The sequence below is a fragment of the Melanotaenia boesemani genome, chromosome 4 (genome assembly GCF_017639745.1).
Source record: "Melanotaenia boesemani isolate fMelBoe1 chromosome 4, fMelBoe1.pri, whole genome shotgun sequence".
Taxonomy (NCBI): Eukaryota; Metazoa; Chordata; class Actinopteri; order Atheriniformes; family Melanotaeniidae; genus Melanotaenia; species Melanotaenia boesemani.
The window spans coordinates 17,147,107-17,162,949 of NC_055685.1; the positions used below are offsets into that span (position 1 = coordinate 17,147,107).

At 40.1% G+C, this 15,843-nt stretch overlaps 1 protein-coding gene across 2 annotated transcripts in view; it reads left to right on the forward strand.

Moving 5' to 3' along the window:
- The window catches only part of cntln (centlein, centrosomal protein), an 87,730-nt gene that overhangs the window by 52,196 nt on the left and 19,691 nt on the right, over positions 1-15,843 (forward strand). For both annotated transcript variants that reach the window (XM_041983866.1, XM_041983867.1), the window contains exons 17-24: positions 1,684-1,765; positions 2,906-2,987; positions 3,324-3,592; positions 7,687-7,908; positions 10,114-10,211; positions 12,905-13,031; positions 13,304-13,441; positions 14,468-14,653. In XM_041983866.1, the coding sequence (XP_041839800.1) occupies positions 1,684-1,765; positions 2,906-2,987; positions 3,324-3,592; positions 7,687-7,908; positions 10,114-10,211; positions 12,905-13,031; positions 13,304-13,441; positions 14,468-14,653 (1,204 nt within the window). The remainder of the gene's footprint in view (positions 1-1,683; positions 1,766-2,905; positions 2,988-3,323; positions 3,593-7,686; positions 7,909-10,113; positions 10,212-12,904; positions 13,032-13,303; positions 13,442-14,467; positions 14,654-15,843) is intronic.

The window sequence follows — 15,843 nt, forward strand, 5'->3', positions numbered from 1 at the left end:
CCTTTTTGTTCCCTCTCAAGTGTTTAGCTGCTAGAGGCTTCTTATCGTTTTGAGAACATGCCCTATTGTTTTTGAACAGGTCAGAATGACAGCAGGTGGCCATAGATAGCTTACTTGTAGCTCTGCAAGAAGGATATATGTTTACATTTTGCGCACTATTACTCTTTAAAGACCAAACTTGGCATGTGATCTGGGAACAAAATATTCGAAGGTACAATTTTGCAGGGAAGGCAGACGCATATTTGGCTCTTTTAAGATACCAGAAGAGTTTTGCTGCTTCTTGCATCGATTCTTCAAGTTTCTAAAACTCTGCAGTAATCATTCAGGGGTAGTTGGTCCCCACTGTTCACATACTAAAATATCCATGACCTCGAAAATCATGACCAATATCTTCTGCAAGGCTGCCCATCTTCAAGTGATGTATAATGTTTTATTTTTATTTTTTTTTCTTGTGTAAACTAAAAAAGAAATCTGTCCAAGCGCAGTTTATTTATCATTTACCTCGCCGGTGGAAAGCCTCTATTCATAATCCCCCTTAATGCATTTGAAGGGATTACATCATAACTGTAAAACATGAATTTTCAACTTCTTTAACCATCCAGTTTCTCCATGTCCTGTAAGGAGTCTTTTTTTCCATTACTGTTTCATTAGAATGTGTTTGAGTCACACAGATTTGGGCTGAACCTTTAAATGCACATGTGCATGTACAGTTTCAGGACATGTCACATCTGAGTACAGAATTCTTGTCTAAATTGTATGTTAATGAACAAGTAGGGGAGTTTTGTAAGCCTTTGCCTACCGTTGCTGTTGATCTTGTTGGCTGCTCGTCCTTGTGTTCACTGTAGACAGAAACAAAAACATACTGAGAAATTCCTGCCAGTTTTACTGTAAGATGCACATAAAAAGTATGTTCAAATTAAGAAACTAATTTGGATTTGGATTCACAAGGCTAACTTTAAGTCACACCTTTTTAGTTTCATCTCCAGTATAAAGTGAGTGGGCTTTTTTTTTTTCTTTACCAAATGAATGCAACGTTGGTCTCAGTTTTGGTAATTAGTAATCCTCAGTGAGTCCCTGTGCCCCCACCAGACTGGGTTTTACCCTAACTAGCCATGTCACGTTCCAGTTAGATCTTCTCTCAGTGGTCTTTACCTCTGCTGCTTCTCCCAGGCCCCACCTTAATAAACCCGCCAGCGTAAATGTCAGTGGCTTCCACCTTCACGTCAAAGGTCACTGTCAATAAACCTGTGTGCGTGTCTGTATGTGTGTGTGTGTGTGTTGGTACGTGCAAGTGTGTATGAGTGCCTCAGGAAGCCCTTACCGTGCATCCATCAGATGCAACTTTGCGTGGCTCCGCTCAGCCGTGCCTCTCACACACGTCTGTCACACACAGAGGGCTAATGAAGGCCACAGCCACTCTCATACATGTTGATGCATTCACCAACAGCATCAGACACTGCAGCTTTTCACTTAATTTACGCCTACATTTACACTTCCAGCTCAGAAATTGGATGGGACATTGATTTTCTGTTGGAAAGAGGGGGGCAAAATGCACATATTTTTGCTTGATGTCAACTAAATCAACCATAAAAGGTAAATTGGATTTTTGTCCAAGGGTGGTACTGAGAACTAGGGTTGTAGGTTCAACTTCTGGCCTGTAATAAATTTCACATTTCTCTACAGTGACAGTGGTGAGGAGTACTCGGATAGTCTTAACAGGGAGCCATCTGGGACAGCATCTTACAGACAACACACTAATAAAAAGGTTGGTCTTTATTTGATTTTTACTTACTTTTGACTTGAGAAATGAAAAAATAATAACTGTGGTCAGATGTAGGTTATGGATCAAATAATTTAGAGCATTTTGTCCTCTTGGATTGGACATCTTCAGCCATTTATTAATAGACCCTTTATTAATAATCAGTGGAATTGCTGAGTGGTCTACACAAACAAATCTAAGATTTCTGTAACTGCTTGTCTCATGATTAAGGCCATTCTTCTGCATCCTAGAATTGGCAAATCTCCTTATAATGGCTTTCACAGACTTATCCATGCATAGATGTCATCAACACTTCTTTTCCACCTTCTCTAAGCACTGTGAAATCAGTAGACCTAGACTCTTGCACTTGTCCACATCAAACTACTTCACAGAAGGACAAGGCAGCTCCAAACCCCAGAGAATACATTCAGCCAAGAATAGAGATGCAGAGAGACCTTTTTAAAGATGTTTGGCCTTTTTCTCCTTTCATGTCTTGATTTGGAAGGTAGAAAGTCAAGAAGAAGTGAGGGTTGTTGTTGTATTTATAACCAGGGAGCTGTCAGGACTCTTTTCTAAGGTCCTCCTTCAGTTTCCTCTTTCCAGATCTGCTAAATATGCCCATCAACCCCTCGTGGGCTCATCGCTGTGACAGCCCAACGTGCTTTGTCACAAACCAAAAGGTTCTCTGCATGTGTGATCAAACCTGGCACTGATCAAATCCTACCTGACCGCCATTATGGGGAGAGGGGGGCGTTATTCTTTGATGTCACTACAAACGATGTTGCAGTTGGGAGGTGTCACAAACACACTTGCATACACACTAATGTGTGCAAATGACTATACCCCAACAGCCATCATACTGTAGGAGTGAATCAGGGCTCTCAGACAGTGATTAAACAAAGGCGGAATTTGAAAGCATCTGTCAGAAGTAATATCCATGCTGAGAGTCGTTCAAGTTGGAGTGGGTTGAACATGCTCAGGTAAATTATTAAAGCACAGGGTGATTTGTCTTGTCGCGTTAAGCTGAGTGTGCTCTGTGATCATGGTGTCACTGTAAGCCACGTCTCAGGAAGCACAACATGTCAACTGTTGTGTTGTATTAAACAGCTGTATTTCATCATACTCTGACATTTCTGTTCTTTTCAGTCCTACAGGTGTTCAGTCATCTCAAACACAGGAGCACTGTCAGTGGAATCTAACAGAAAACAACCTGATTCTCTGGCCCATGGTAGCATATGTTTTCCTTTTTCACACCCAAGCTAAACCACAAGAATCTAATAAACCATTAACTGAAGCTGATAGAACATTCAATGTGTTTACTTGCTGTTGATCAGAAACAAGTATTTGAGAAGTTAACAAGCTTCTTTCTCATTTTTCCTTCTTGAACTCCTGAATTGTTTATAAATGGAAAATTATAATAATTCTGGTTGTTAAATATATCATAGTTTTCACTTGTGCATACATTTTTACATTCGGCTGTTAACTCCCAGCTGGAGCTTCTAAATAGGGATTTTTAAAATTTTCTGCATGTCAACTCTGAGCTGTGTGTACTTCCTCCTGTTAGATGATAAACAGCATGAGCCCTGGGAGCGAGGGACAAGAGGAGTGAAAAGGAGGTGGAGGAGGAAGAGGATGCTGGTGAAGACTCAGCGCTGCTCCTCCTCTTCTCTGCTACAGCGCATCGAGTCTCTACAGTGTCACATTGACATCTTGAGAAGTGCTAGAAAAGATGCTCTGCTCTCAGCCAGAGAGCTACAAAAGGCCAATGAGATGATCATGGCACAGCTCAACACTCTCACTGAGAATCTCAGCAGCAGCAAGCAGCGTGAACAGGTAACTAGGGAAATACTGTGAGATGAGTAAAGCAAAAGGCCAGTTGTAAGTATAAGTTGTAAAAGCAGTGTCTTATTTTTCTCTCTTGTTTTTTGGGGTTTTTTTCTTTTTTTTTCTTTGTGGTGGAGATTCTTTTATGCTTTCTTGAGACTGAGAGTGGAACAACAGCATGCCCTTATCATGCTTAATAAGTAAGCTGACAGACCTAGCCTCATCAGTGGAGGTTAGAGCCACACCACAGAGGAGAGGAAGGGAATCTCTTACTCTCTGTCTCTCTTTGACTCTGCCATTGTTTCCTCCTGTGGTTTGTTTCAACAAGCCAGTTGTCCATTCCAATCTATGTCATTAGCAGTTACATTCCCCCAAACATGTTCACTTGTGTTCACGGACAAGCACAAGGTGACTGTTTCTTGATAGAGTCCCGAGCCACACACCTATTAGTTATTTATTATCTACATTCAAGTTAGAAACTTGGTGTGGAATATAAATAAAACACCATGCACTTTTGTCCCTAAACCATATCTTTCCTGTCAGGTGCTCCCCATAATCATCAACATATGTACTCACACATGCACACACAAGTAAATACACACAGTTTGACAGATAGTTATTCTGATTGGCAGGAGACTTTTTTTTTTTAGTAAATTCAGACCCAGCTGCAGCCAGTAAAGACACACTGGATGCATGATTAGGTGCATGTTTTTGTCAGTGTATATACTGTGCAAACTATTGTGGATTTGTACACAGGTCAGAGTGCATCTTCCATAGCGTGGCTACCTAGGAAGTGGCCCTTGTGCACCCACCAGGTATCTGATTGCTGAAACCCAACGAGACCTTAGACTCATGCACAGCAGTAAAGGCGAACGTCTATATACACACACATTCACACAGCTGAGTGAATGAGTGGACAGAGGGGGAATTGTTGTCTTCCTGTTTGTTTCCTCTTTCCTTCTGCAGTATTCATGCCATTTCAGCTGAGAAAGCTGGAGCCGACTGACTGGTCAAAGCTAGGTCTTGTTGCCCTCTCTGGAAAGGCCAAAAGGTGATGGACTTTGGACATGTTCCAGTCAGTCCTGACCAACTCTCTAACTAAAACTCTCTGCTTGTAATTGGCTTAGGACAGTCTCCACAGGGGCCATCATGTAAGAGGTAGCATGGCAGTTTTGCAGAGAGTTGTTTGTGTTACTCTGTCTCCTGATTTTTCAGACATTCTGTCCTCTTCTTCTGCTTCATTCCTTTCTTCTCTCCTTCACTGGTGTCTTATTCCTTCCATTCATTCTTGTTTTTCACTTTGTTCTTGGATACATTAGTTGAACACCAAGATGTAAATATCAGAATAATTTGATTTAATATTTATATAAATAATATTTTTTGCTCTCTCCAAATCTACAATCTATTTTCCAGAGCAGTTGATACTTTATTAATAATAGAAAATCTTAATATTATTAATTTGTTTGAACATTGTTTCGTTTAATAAATATCAGCACAATGGAAATTATTTTCAGTGTTTTCAATAATCAACATTATTGTATTTCAAAAATTTAAACACATCGAGAATCTGATGCAAGCAACACACCTGAGGCAAAAAGAGGGAAAAAGATGAAAAAAGATCAAAAATAAAAAAATTGTGATATACAATTGACACTGTTCATGAGGTTTGGCAGTCAGCAGATTTATTGGTAAAAGATGTGTGTGTCCTGCTTTAATACAAAAGAAGCATCCAGCAAAAATTAAGTCTATCTAAAGAAGGATGGGATTTGGCTGACTAACTTGAGCCAAACTCCATTAACACATCAGCTGAAAAAAACAGCATTTTAAGCAAAACACAAACAATTTAAGTCCTTCAACATTTGCAGTGCATGATAAAAGTGAAAAGATTCTGAAACAATGGGAAAAATCTCAGTGTGTAAAAGCCAAGGCCAGGAACCAATGTTTGATGTGCTTTATCTTCAAGTCTTGAGGTGGCACTGCACAAGAAACCATTATGCAACCACGATTAATGTTGCATAGGCTGGGGAGTACCTTAGAAAACCGTTGTTACCCAATACAGTCTGCTGGGGGGACTTTGGGGTCAGGAGTGAAATGATTTGCTGTGCTTTGATATGCCTAGGTGAACATATATCCTGCAGCATGGTCACACTATCATTGCTCACACATCACCCCAACACTCAAAAAAAAAATAACAAGAAATTATTTTAGGTTTTCTGTCACTATTTTATTTGTAACACAACTTAACTTTGCTGGGATTAGTTTAGGAAAAGATTATGGTTTGAATTAGAATAGGCTATTTATTGACGTCCACAAATTATAAAGACTTTTCTGTGCTACAGTTTACAAAACTTTTAAGCGATTAAATTTTGGCATACAAGCAAAAATCTGTGCTCTCCAAATAATGGTAATAACACCTTATGATAAAAACAAAATGTGCAATAAAGTAATACAATAAAGCATAAATTTGGATTTTTTTTTTGCATTTAGTCTTAATTAAAGTAGTTGTTCAATTTTTTTTTCTTATGCCACATGACTTCTTTTTAATGATTTCGCTGGTTTCCTCATTTCTATAAAAGAACCTGCAAGGGCAGCGCAACTCTTACTGATGGTGGGCACTGACCGAAGTTATAAAAATGAGACCTAAAGTTGTCATAAGCTAGTTATTCCTGGCTTATGAGGCCTAGGAATAAATGGCTCAGGTGGCAGGTGAAGCATGTACTTGTGTTCCAGCCAAGTATAACCCTTGGCAAAATGTGACAGTCATGCATATTATCCATTCTTTTTTTTTTTTTTTTTTTTACAGATATGTCTGGTAAATTAGAAAATTTACCAGACATATCTGTTTAAATGTAGAGGACCCTACCTTCCACTCCATTTCAAGTGGATTATTGTAGGATTAAAGGGATGAACAGACACAATATCTGAAAAAAAAATCTCCACTTTTTGCTGTTGTGTGGATACAGAATTAGTATATGCCTGTATTAGCTTTTTTTTATTCCACTAATGACAACATGGAATAGCATCAGTGAGAACACAGCTCAGAAAACAGCTCTCATCTCTGCCGTCCTAATAGAATTACCAGCATATCAGTCCATGTCAGTGTCATCTCTCACCAGGGCTGAAAATGGCCTGTGAAATCAAAGCCTGTCTTACAGGAAGTGTCATCAATGCCTCTCTTAATTCGTGCATGCTGCCACTGGGGCCATAGCCCCACTTTTCATTCTCTACTCCTCCCTCGCTCTCTTCCAACCTCCCCAGGGATTTGCATGTGTGTCTTCAGCAGAGCAGAGGAAACCTAAAACAAGAGGGATTCTATTAAAAGGTGTCAGCCAGCAACCAGATATCAATAACCTCTATGTATGCAGAGCATAGAGCAAACCCCTGGGAATCTGTGGTTTCACTTGTGTGTGTGTGTTTGGGGCCTGTGTGTTTTCCAGCATTCACACCATGTGTGGAGCATGTATTTCCATGTATCATGTCTCCTATTTGTGCCATTAAGCATTCTTGATGTTTGATATGATACCAGATCAGCTAATTGTTGCAATACTGAGCCAAAGTTGGGTGATACAAGTCATGTCCATGTTTCATAATAAGGAGAGAAGATTAGCTTTTTTTTTCTTAATATACCACAGACATGTGGTTAAAATTATTTATTTTGGGTGCTTGTCTTTAGCATCACTGATACACTGTACATTGTACATGATCTGGTTCAGCCATCATCATTCATCAATCTTAACCTAACCACTTACCAAAAGCTGAACTTCATCTGTCTCAGCATGTACTCTGATTCTGCAGAATGTTTTTACTCTACAGAATTTAATCAATATACATTATGTAATTGTTAGTTCATATGCATATAATTATAGGCACAGATTAACATGAGATCCCACATAATGATGGACATTGTTATCTATAACATGTCGTTGTCTCATTTGTTTTATCATACACCATCCCGTTATGAATCTCAGTTCATCCAGTCTTATCATATAGCTCCTGTTGCATTTTAGTTCTCACCACCAAGTTTGGCAAAAGTTTTGTTTTTGGTTGTGTTATCATCTCCAGTGGCCTAACTTAACCAATCCTGCCTGTCGGCCAATCTGCAGAAGCTGACCTCTGACCTAGCTGGTGTGGAGCAGCAGAAAAAAGTTTTGGAGATGGAGCTCGAGCAGTGGAAGCGGATTACTTTCCCCCCACAAACTGCACCACCACCAGCTGCACCAGTAATGACTCAATGTTCCTGCCAGGGCAGTTCCATGTCTGCTTCAGCTAACCCTGCCCGTCAGGCCCTGGAGGCTGAAGTCAAACAACTTCAAGCCAAACTTAAGGTTAGTGGACATTAACTTAATGTAATGCCCTCATACATTGCCTTTTTTGTGCATGTTTTATAAGATAAATTTCTTAAGAGCATGATGGTATTAAAGACTGTTCATTCTCAATTTTCTGTGCTATGAAGCTTGAGTGGATAATACCGTGACAACAATGAGTTCTGAAAGGATTAAAGCAATTTTGTTTTAAGGAAAAGAGCATTTACAGAAGTGCTTATTCATTTTGTGTGGGTAATGGTACACTCAGTGTGTGGATGGCAGTGGAGAAAATAATGTTTTTTTTATTCTTGTATGTTTTGTAGTAATTTAGTTGTTGCTTATTTACTCTGTTTTACTCCACAGTTCAGCAGTTCTGGATTTTCACATGCAGTTTTTGTGTTATTCTCAGTATATATCAAATATCAATTCCTTAGTCACTTAAACATTAAACTGGTTTAAAGATTTCACAGCCCTTGAGGTCTCTAGAACTCTAAAAGAAACTCTTGTCAAGGTTTCCCTTTCAAATCATTCATGTTTTTAAGAAGAAAAACAATTTTTTTGTGTCTTCCAGTTAACAAATAGCATTACCTGAAATTGCATGTGATTTCAACATGAATTAGCATTTCTTATCATTTGATCTTACTTTGGAGTGTCTGTCAGAGAGATGAGAAATGGGGAATAACAGAAGCGACGTGCCCTACATCATAGGGAATGAGGTGTGAGTGGTACCATAGCATTATCACCCTGTCAGCAGTCAGCTCATCAGTGTCACAGAGCAGATTGCTGCTGTCGTTACACACATCTGAGGAAGTCATGGCAGGTGACAGCTTAAGAGAGAGGCGAGGGATGCGCTGTGGGGGTGCACGCACTGAGTGAGCACATTGTCAAAAGCTTGTGCTGGTACAATACCCACAAGAGACGAGGGCCCTTTAAACCAAAGTGAGAATGCACGTTTTAATATCCGTCATTCTTATTATCATAAGCCAACCTGTCATCATGAACCATTTGTCTGTGTTACAACGAATACTTCAGTTTAAATGCCAAATTAAATTCCACATATTGTAGAGTTAAAAATATGAATGCAGTAGGGCTGGGCAATTGATCGAATTTTAACCACAATTACTATCTGGGTTTTCAACGATCATAAAAATGAAAAGATCCGATTATTTTTGTTCTTCGCAGTTTCCTCTTGTGCTGGTTTCAGTTGCAAATCGAGCGCCACTGGCATTGCAGCGCTCTGGGGAAGACTCCTCCCACAGCCCCGTCTGGTTTCGTTTTATTCAGCGTGAGTTACACCTCGCCAGTTATGGGCTGGACACACAGGAGGCGACGTCGGTCCTTCTCCATTCATTTTCTATCGAGCTTGCACGATGAGGCAAAAAACGCTGCCCTCCTCCAGCCAAGTGACAGGCGTCATTCGTGCATGTGAAATGTTGCGCTTATTCATGCAGACGTGCACAGAGGGGCTTGCAACGCGACACAAGAAAATAGAAAAATGTTAAATTTTTGTGAGACGCGACTAAATAATCTACCAGCTTCCAGAGACACAGAGAGACGACAAACGTTATAAACAAACAGAACCCTTTTCTCAGTTAACACAGTGAACAACCCGGGATTTAAGAAACTCATCAACACGTTGGACAAACGGCATAGTGGAGTGTCTCTCCCTGCCCTGGATGATGAGTGTGGTGAGGGTGTTGTGAAGGATGTGGCTACAAGCCAATGTTTTGCCGCACCACATATTTATTATTATTATTATTATTTATATTTATTGACGCGGATTTCAACGTGAAAACGAAATGTCTTCAGATTAATTTTTTCCAGATCGCACTGGGCAGAACATAGCTGCTGGTCTAAGAAGAACTGTAAAATGTTAAGATATGAGAGATATATTAATATCAAGACAGTTTGCTACATGTTTAATCTGTTAGTTTGCATATTAATTATTTTAATTTTTATATCCAAACTCATCTTAAAGGGGCTCAGTACTATAGGACTATTATTTTGGCTAATTACCAACCTATTCTTTTCTACCTTGAAAAATATAGTATTCCTCTTAACCTCTTTTAGCACCTTCCACCCTCCCACTGTAACTATAATGAGGAGGCATGCTGTGCTTGACCTGCCATCAGCTGTGTCGTGAAAACCTTCCCCACCCCCTATCACATACACACACACGCACTCAAACGCATTAACAAACACACGTACTGTGTGCCCTCTCCCCAGAGTGCAAGTGCCGAGGTCACAAGGCAGATGTCCGCTAACAAAGCCCTTCGGGGCCAGCTCAAAGAGAAGGAGGACAAGCATTGCCAGCTGCAGGACAAGTTAGTTTTTCACCTTTTGTCTTAATTAATGTTACTTTTCCTTTTTGTCGTTGCTTGCAAAACTTTTTTTTTTTTTTTTTTTGCTGTTTTCTTTTTCTTTCTGCATCCCTCTATCTTTTTCTCCCAGTCTGCCTGCATCGCTGCCTGTATGTTTGCTCGTTCTCTGCAGCTCTCATTTGCAGTGTTTGATTCCACCATGTGGCAACACTATCTGCTGCACTTCACTGATGCATGTGTCTCCTTGCCATGCGTCACTTATTATTATGCATCTCCTCAAGAGCAAGTGGAATAAAAACAACTTAAGGAATTAGTATGTATGAATATGTATTTATGTGAGTGTTTTTAGTCTCATGTAGTTTGTCGATCTGGATGTGGGTAGCTGATATGGACCAAAGCAGTGTATGGATTGTTTCTCTGCTGCAGAAAGGACCGTTTTTGGCCCATGACACTAAAACCCACCAGCAGCATTCTGGCTGGTGGGCCACAAATCCCAATGAGTTGAACGTTTTACTGAATACAGCACTTGCCGTGTTACATAGTCCTTATGCATAGTTTCATACAATTCACCAAGGAAAACTGTTGAGACTTGAACTGAAGATCATATTTGAACTAAGAGAGAGGTACAAAGAACAACTTTGCTTTCTTCTCTCGTGCTGTCTTGGTCTGGTATGCTCTGTCCTCTGCCTGCCATTCTCAATAATGCATCCAGGGCATGTGTACAAAAGCATAAAAACAGTGAAAATGTGTTTGTGTGTGACCAACGCATGGAGGATCAGAGCCCAACAGAACGAGCTTCCCTCGGCTGTGTTTGTGCGACAGCCTCTTCCTTTCTTTTAGCTCTTGTCACACACTCAGTCATGCACAGGCACGTAACTTGCTGTCTCTTCTGGCCTACCACTCCATTTGCCTCCATGGAGGGACCCCTTCTCAGAATGAAAGACATGTCTAGACATCTCTGAAATATACATCTCAGCACACACACAGGGAGCAAGGCTGCTTCGCCTTAAAGAAGAGAAGAGGGAAAAAAAGAAATGAATTTCAAAGTACACCGGCATGTCCTCAGTCAATATCCGGCACTATGGCCCTGCCTTATTTATGAAACTTCTTCTTTCATCTTTAGCCCTGTTGTCTATGAGCCACATGAAACATCCACCCGCTCTTCATTCTTTACAACACAGCCTGAAAAGTGTGCTCTCACTCTCTCTCTTATGCACACATACTTCAGACCACTGACGGTTATCATTACAATACACGCATGTTTGATGAACAATATTGCCAACAAGCACAGAACAAAGGGAACAAACGGGCGAGTGATCGGGATATAGTTTGAGGCTCTCTTTCTCTTTCCAGTAACACTCATAAATAGAGATCACATTCTCCAACAGAAGCTCCATATATCCTTCATTCTTTTTTATCCTCTATTCTTTTTGGGGTGTGGAGAACATCTAAAATAAATGTTGTCAGTCTAATTGCCATTAGGATTGGGGCAGAGGGAGCTGGTGGGGCTCTTATTGCTGCTCTTCGTCTTTAAGTCAACACCAGACAGTCATCTGAAAGGTTCAATATGGGTTTTCTCATTAATGGCCAAATCCATGGGGTAACCAGCCAGCTCTATTTCCTCCTCCCCCAAAGTCCCCAGGCCAGACTCCTCTCTCATTTAATTTAATGTCACTCCAATAGGACAAGCTCACACTTATTTAACCAGTCCGCCTTCAGGCATTCATCCATCTAGAGAGGCAGGGACATTTACTCACATGAAAGCATTTGCTGTAGTGTTGCGTCATCTGTTTATTTAAAACACACACAGCACGATGTATGTGTGTGCGCGCTACGAGAGCCACTACATCTTTGAAAGTGAACGAAAAAAGGAAAAGCGTTTAATTAACTGCATCCTTATGATCTTTATTCTATTTGTTCCAGTTCCCCAAGGTATAGACAACCATGAAAAATGCCTTCTATCTGCCTTTTATGAAAACAGAATAAAACATGCTAACACACTTAGGCCACTTAAAAGAAGGCCTCACTGCAGAATTGAGGAATATTAAACATGTAAATATAGGAGATTATTGAAATGGGAAGTGACATGTGGTGTGTGTTTTCAACAGTTATGACATGAGCAGCTTAGAAGACAGAGACATTGTCTCTCTTAAGGGAACAACACAAAAATAAAAAGCACCTTTAGAGCATATTCTCTTCATAAATAGTCTCTTCCAAGCAAAGTCTCCCTGCTGATGTGTTTTTATGTGGCTTCCATAATGCTGAACTGAAAATAATAAACATTTAAATGCTTGATTACAGTCTCTCAAGTAGTGTCACTGCTGATTCGAATTGCCGTTTGTCAAAAAACACTCCCTAATCACACTTACAGCGGCATTCCCTGCCAGAGCACTTGTTCTAATATATGCCATTTCGAATTACATATGCATCCCTATTTCACACCCCTCCACTTAGCCAAGCAGCATGCCAGTGTATTTAGTTGTCATAATGAGCTGTCATGCCTGATGTAGCGCATGGGGACACTGTGCCTGCCAGCTTTGCATGTATGTCTCTGTCTCTGTGTGTGTCTGTATTAAGTCTGCCACGTAGATAGCTTTTGTAAGTGTGGCTGTGCCTGCCAAGAGAGAGAATATGTGTAGACTTCATACTTAGCCTTGCCATGTTTTTCTGCATGCATTTTTTGGTCATGCATTCAGAGTGGGACACATGGAACGAGACATTAACATGAAAAGGCAGCTGGTGGATGACTTGAGGATAAGACTGAAGTTCCTGCAGGACATGGAGAAAAGTTACCGGGAGCAAGTTGAGGAGCTAGAGAAGAAGGTAAGCACAAAGCATTACTGCTCAACATAAAACAGTCTAATTAGTCTGAGACTCTAGACTATTATAGTATATTTGTCATTGTGCAGAATATATTTTCTTAAAGACTAAAAGATAGTGTTTACTCAATGAATAGGTGAGTACTAAGCAGATTTAAATAAAAATTTAGATGAACATGTTGCACATTTGAGTATCTCATGTAAAAACTGTAGCTCCACTACCTTTTTTCTTTGGCCTTTTTGCTTGTCATCAGCATTTTACACTCTTTTCCACAGGTGAAAACGTTAACGGAGGAAGCCACTAACAGGAAAGCCCTCATTGAATCTCTAAAGAGGAGGTTAAATGTAGCGACAGCAGAGAAGAACCAATATGAGGCTACCTGTTCAAAACTAAAAGAGGACCTTGAGAAAAAGGTTAGAAACAACCACCAAGAAAAAAAAAGAAACGGCCACACTGCTGTGTTGTATTATAAACTAAACAGCACAATGGACAATTAAGGCAACCACATCACATCCATGTCAAGTCAGTATGTGTGTGTGTGTGTATGTATATATATATATATATATATATATGTGTGTGTGTGTGTGTGTGTGTGTATACATATTTTTTTATTACCTATTTATTAAAAATATCTATTTCTTTATGAAGTCAGTCATCAAATCAAAATGGATCATGTTAAGATTAGAGACACTTTGTTTTAGATAAAAGATATCATCTCTATTCACACATATTTGCTTTAACCACAGATTGTTAGACCTTTTTTCCTGAAATTATTTCTTTTATAAATCCACATCACACTTTCAGGTTCAAGTGCCGGCAAAGATTGTCTTTGTTAATGTTTTTTTCTCTGTAACAAAAGCATACTTAGTTCTAATATAGATAGTCTGTGAGCCCATTTCACGCATGAGATGTTTAAGAACATGAGCTGACATTTCAGTCCAGATTTTCTGTAGTTGCTGCTCCTACTTGGGCTTAACAGCAGGAGTTTTTTCTAAGATTTGGTCTCAGAATATGAAGGCTATCTGTCTTATTAACAGTAAAAGCTCGGAAAATTAGTGCTAGACTTGCAAATTATTCCCCTTTCTGCTGATCTTCTGGACATTTTTCTCAATCTTGTAAAATGTCCAGAACGAATGCAGGGGACATTTGTGTTCTTATATTTCACTCGTCCAGAACATCTCCAGAGCATTTCAGGACTCTGATCCATATGTGGCAAGAACTAAATTGTGAAACTGTTGCTTTAAGCTAAATCTGTCCAAATGTCATCAAATTAGCTGAACTCACTTGGAGCCATCATACTCAAAAATGTTAAAATCCTACTTTAAAACTATTTTCACAAGTGTTTCACAAGCTAATGTGGATTCTCTACTTTTTCCCCAAAACTAATAAAATTGTTTATCTGATTTCAGCTGACCAATTTTGCTTATTTGTCTTTACAGGAGCAGCGCATGCATGCTCTGCAAGCTCGTGTAGGAGCCAGTGAGCAGGCTTTGGCTGCCCTGGAACAGACTGCCACTGAGCAAATGGAGGCGTTAACAGATAAAAGCTCACATGCCTTAGACAAGCTTCAGAGACAGCTTGGTCAGGCTTACTCACAGCTGGAGCAGCTTCATTCTTTCATCAAGGTACTATTCTGTCCAGTGATTATATAGTCTAATCGCCAGTTTTATTATAACTACTGTGATGCATTTCTGCAAGTCCTTCACCTAAAGTAACCGTTAGGATTTGGTGCATTGGTAACCAGACAAAAGTTGAATTAGTCTGACACCAAAAAAAAAAAAAAAAAGACATATTGTCACTTATGTTTGTGTGTCAGCAATATCCTGTAAAATAGTATCCTTCTATCCACTACTTGATCCATGGTTGTTCCAGATTTGGCGGAAATATTGTGTGTGTGTGGAAATATTCTCTAGCTCCCAGTAAAGTGTGAGTGTACTCTCAATTTCCCGACAATATGAAAGTACCAGGAGAGTGTTTCAAATTAGACTGTACAACACTTCTATGTGATTACTTGTTGTTGTTTTTTTTTAAATAGCTAAAATTGGCTGCTTTTCCCACATATTACTGATCTAATTCTACCCAAGACTTAAACATGGCGGGGCGGGGTGGGCCGGGGGGGGGGGGGGTTGTAAATACACAGGCAGAAATTGTTGAATGACAGTCAGCAGCTCAGCAGCCACTAGCAATATGGAAAGTGATACAGATTCACAAAGGACATACACCACATAGCGACCTTTGAGATGGAAGACTTTTGCCCCTAGAATCCCCTCAGCTACACAACAAGGTGGTCCTGAACCGTATCAGTCTGAGCCATTAGTCTGAGCACTGTTGCGCCGGCCTGTCAACAGCTCCAGCAGCTCTGGCAAGCTGTGGTGTCTTGCGTCAGGTTGTGGCAGCTGCCGGAAGTGCTGCTGCTACAATTTGAGCTGCTGTCTGTCGCCAGATGAGGATCAGCAGGTAACAAATTAAATCTGGTCTCACTTTTACACCCCTCAAAAGCACAAGTTCGTCCCATTGCAGGACTATTTAATCAGAACCTCTATGAAAGAATAAAGGGCTGAAACTAGTAAATCTACACCATATAAGTTCACATCCCTTCATTTGCGTTGGTGGGCGCAGTTTTCTATGCCTGCCAGGCAAGGACCCGCCTATTTGCATCTGGAGGGAGGGGGCTGTGAGGTTTTTTAATTTTCTCATGACGTAGAGAAGCACCAGTGCAGCTCAAGTATGGCGCAACATCACAAAAAACAAAACCTGTTTTTACCCTGTAGGGGGCATTATGAGCCATTTTTTTACCCACAAAAAAAAATTAAAA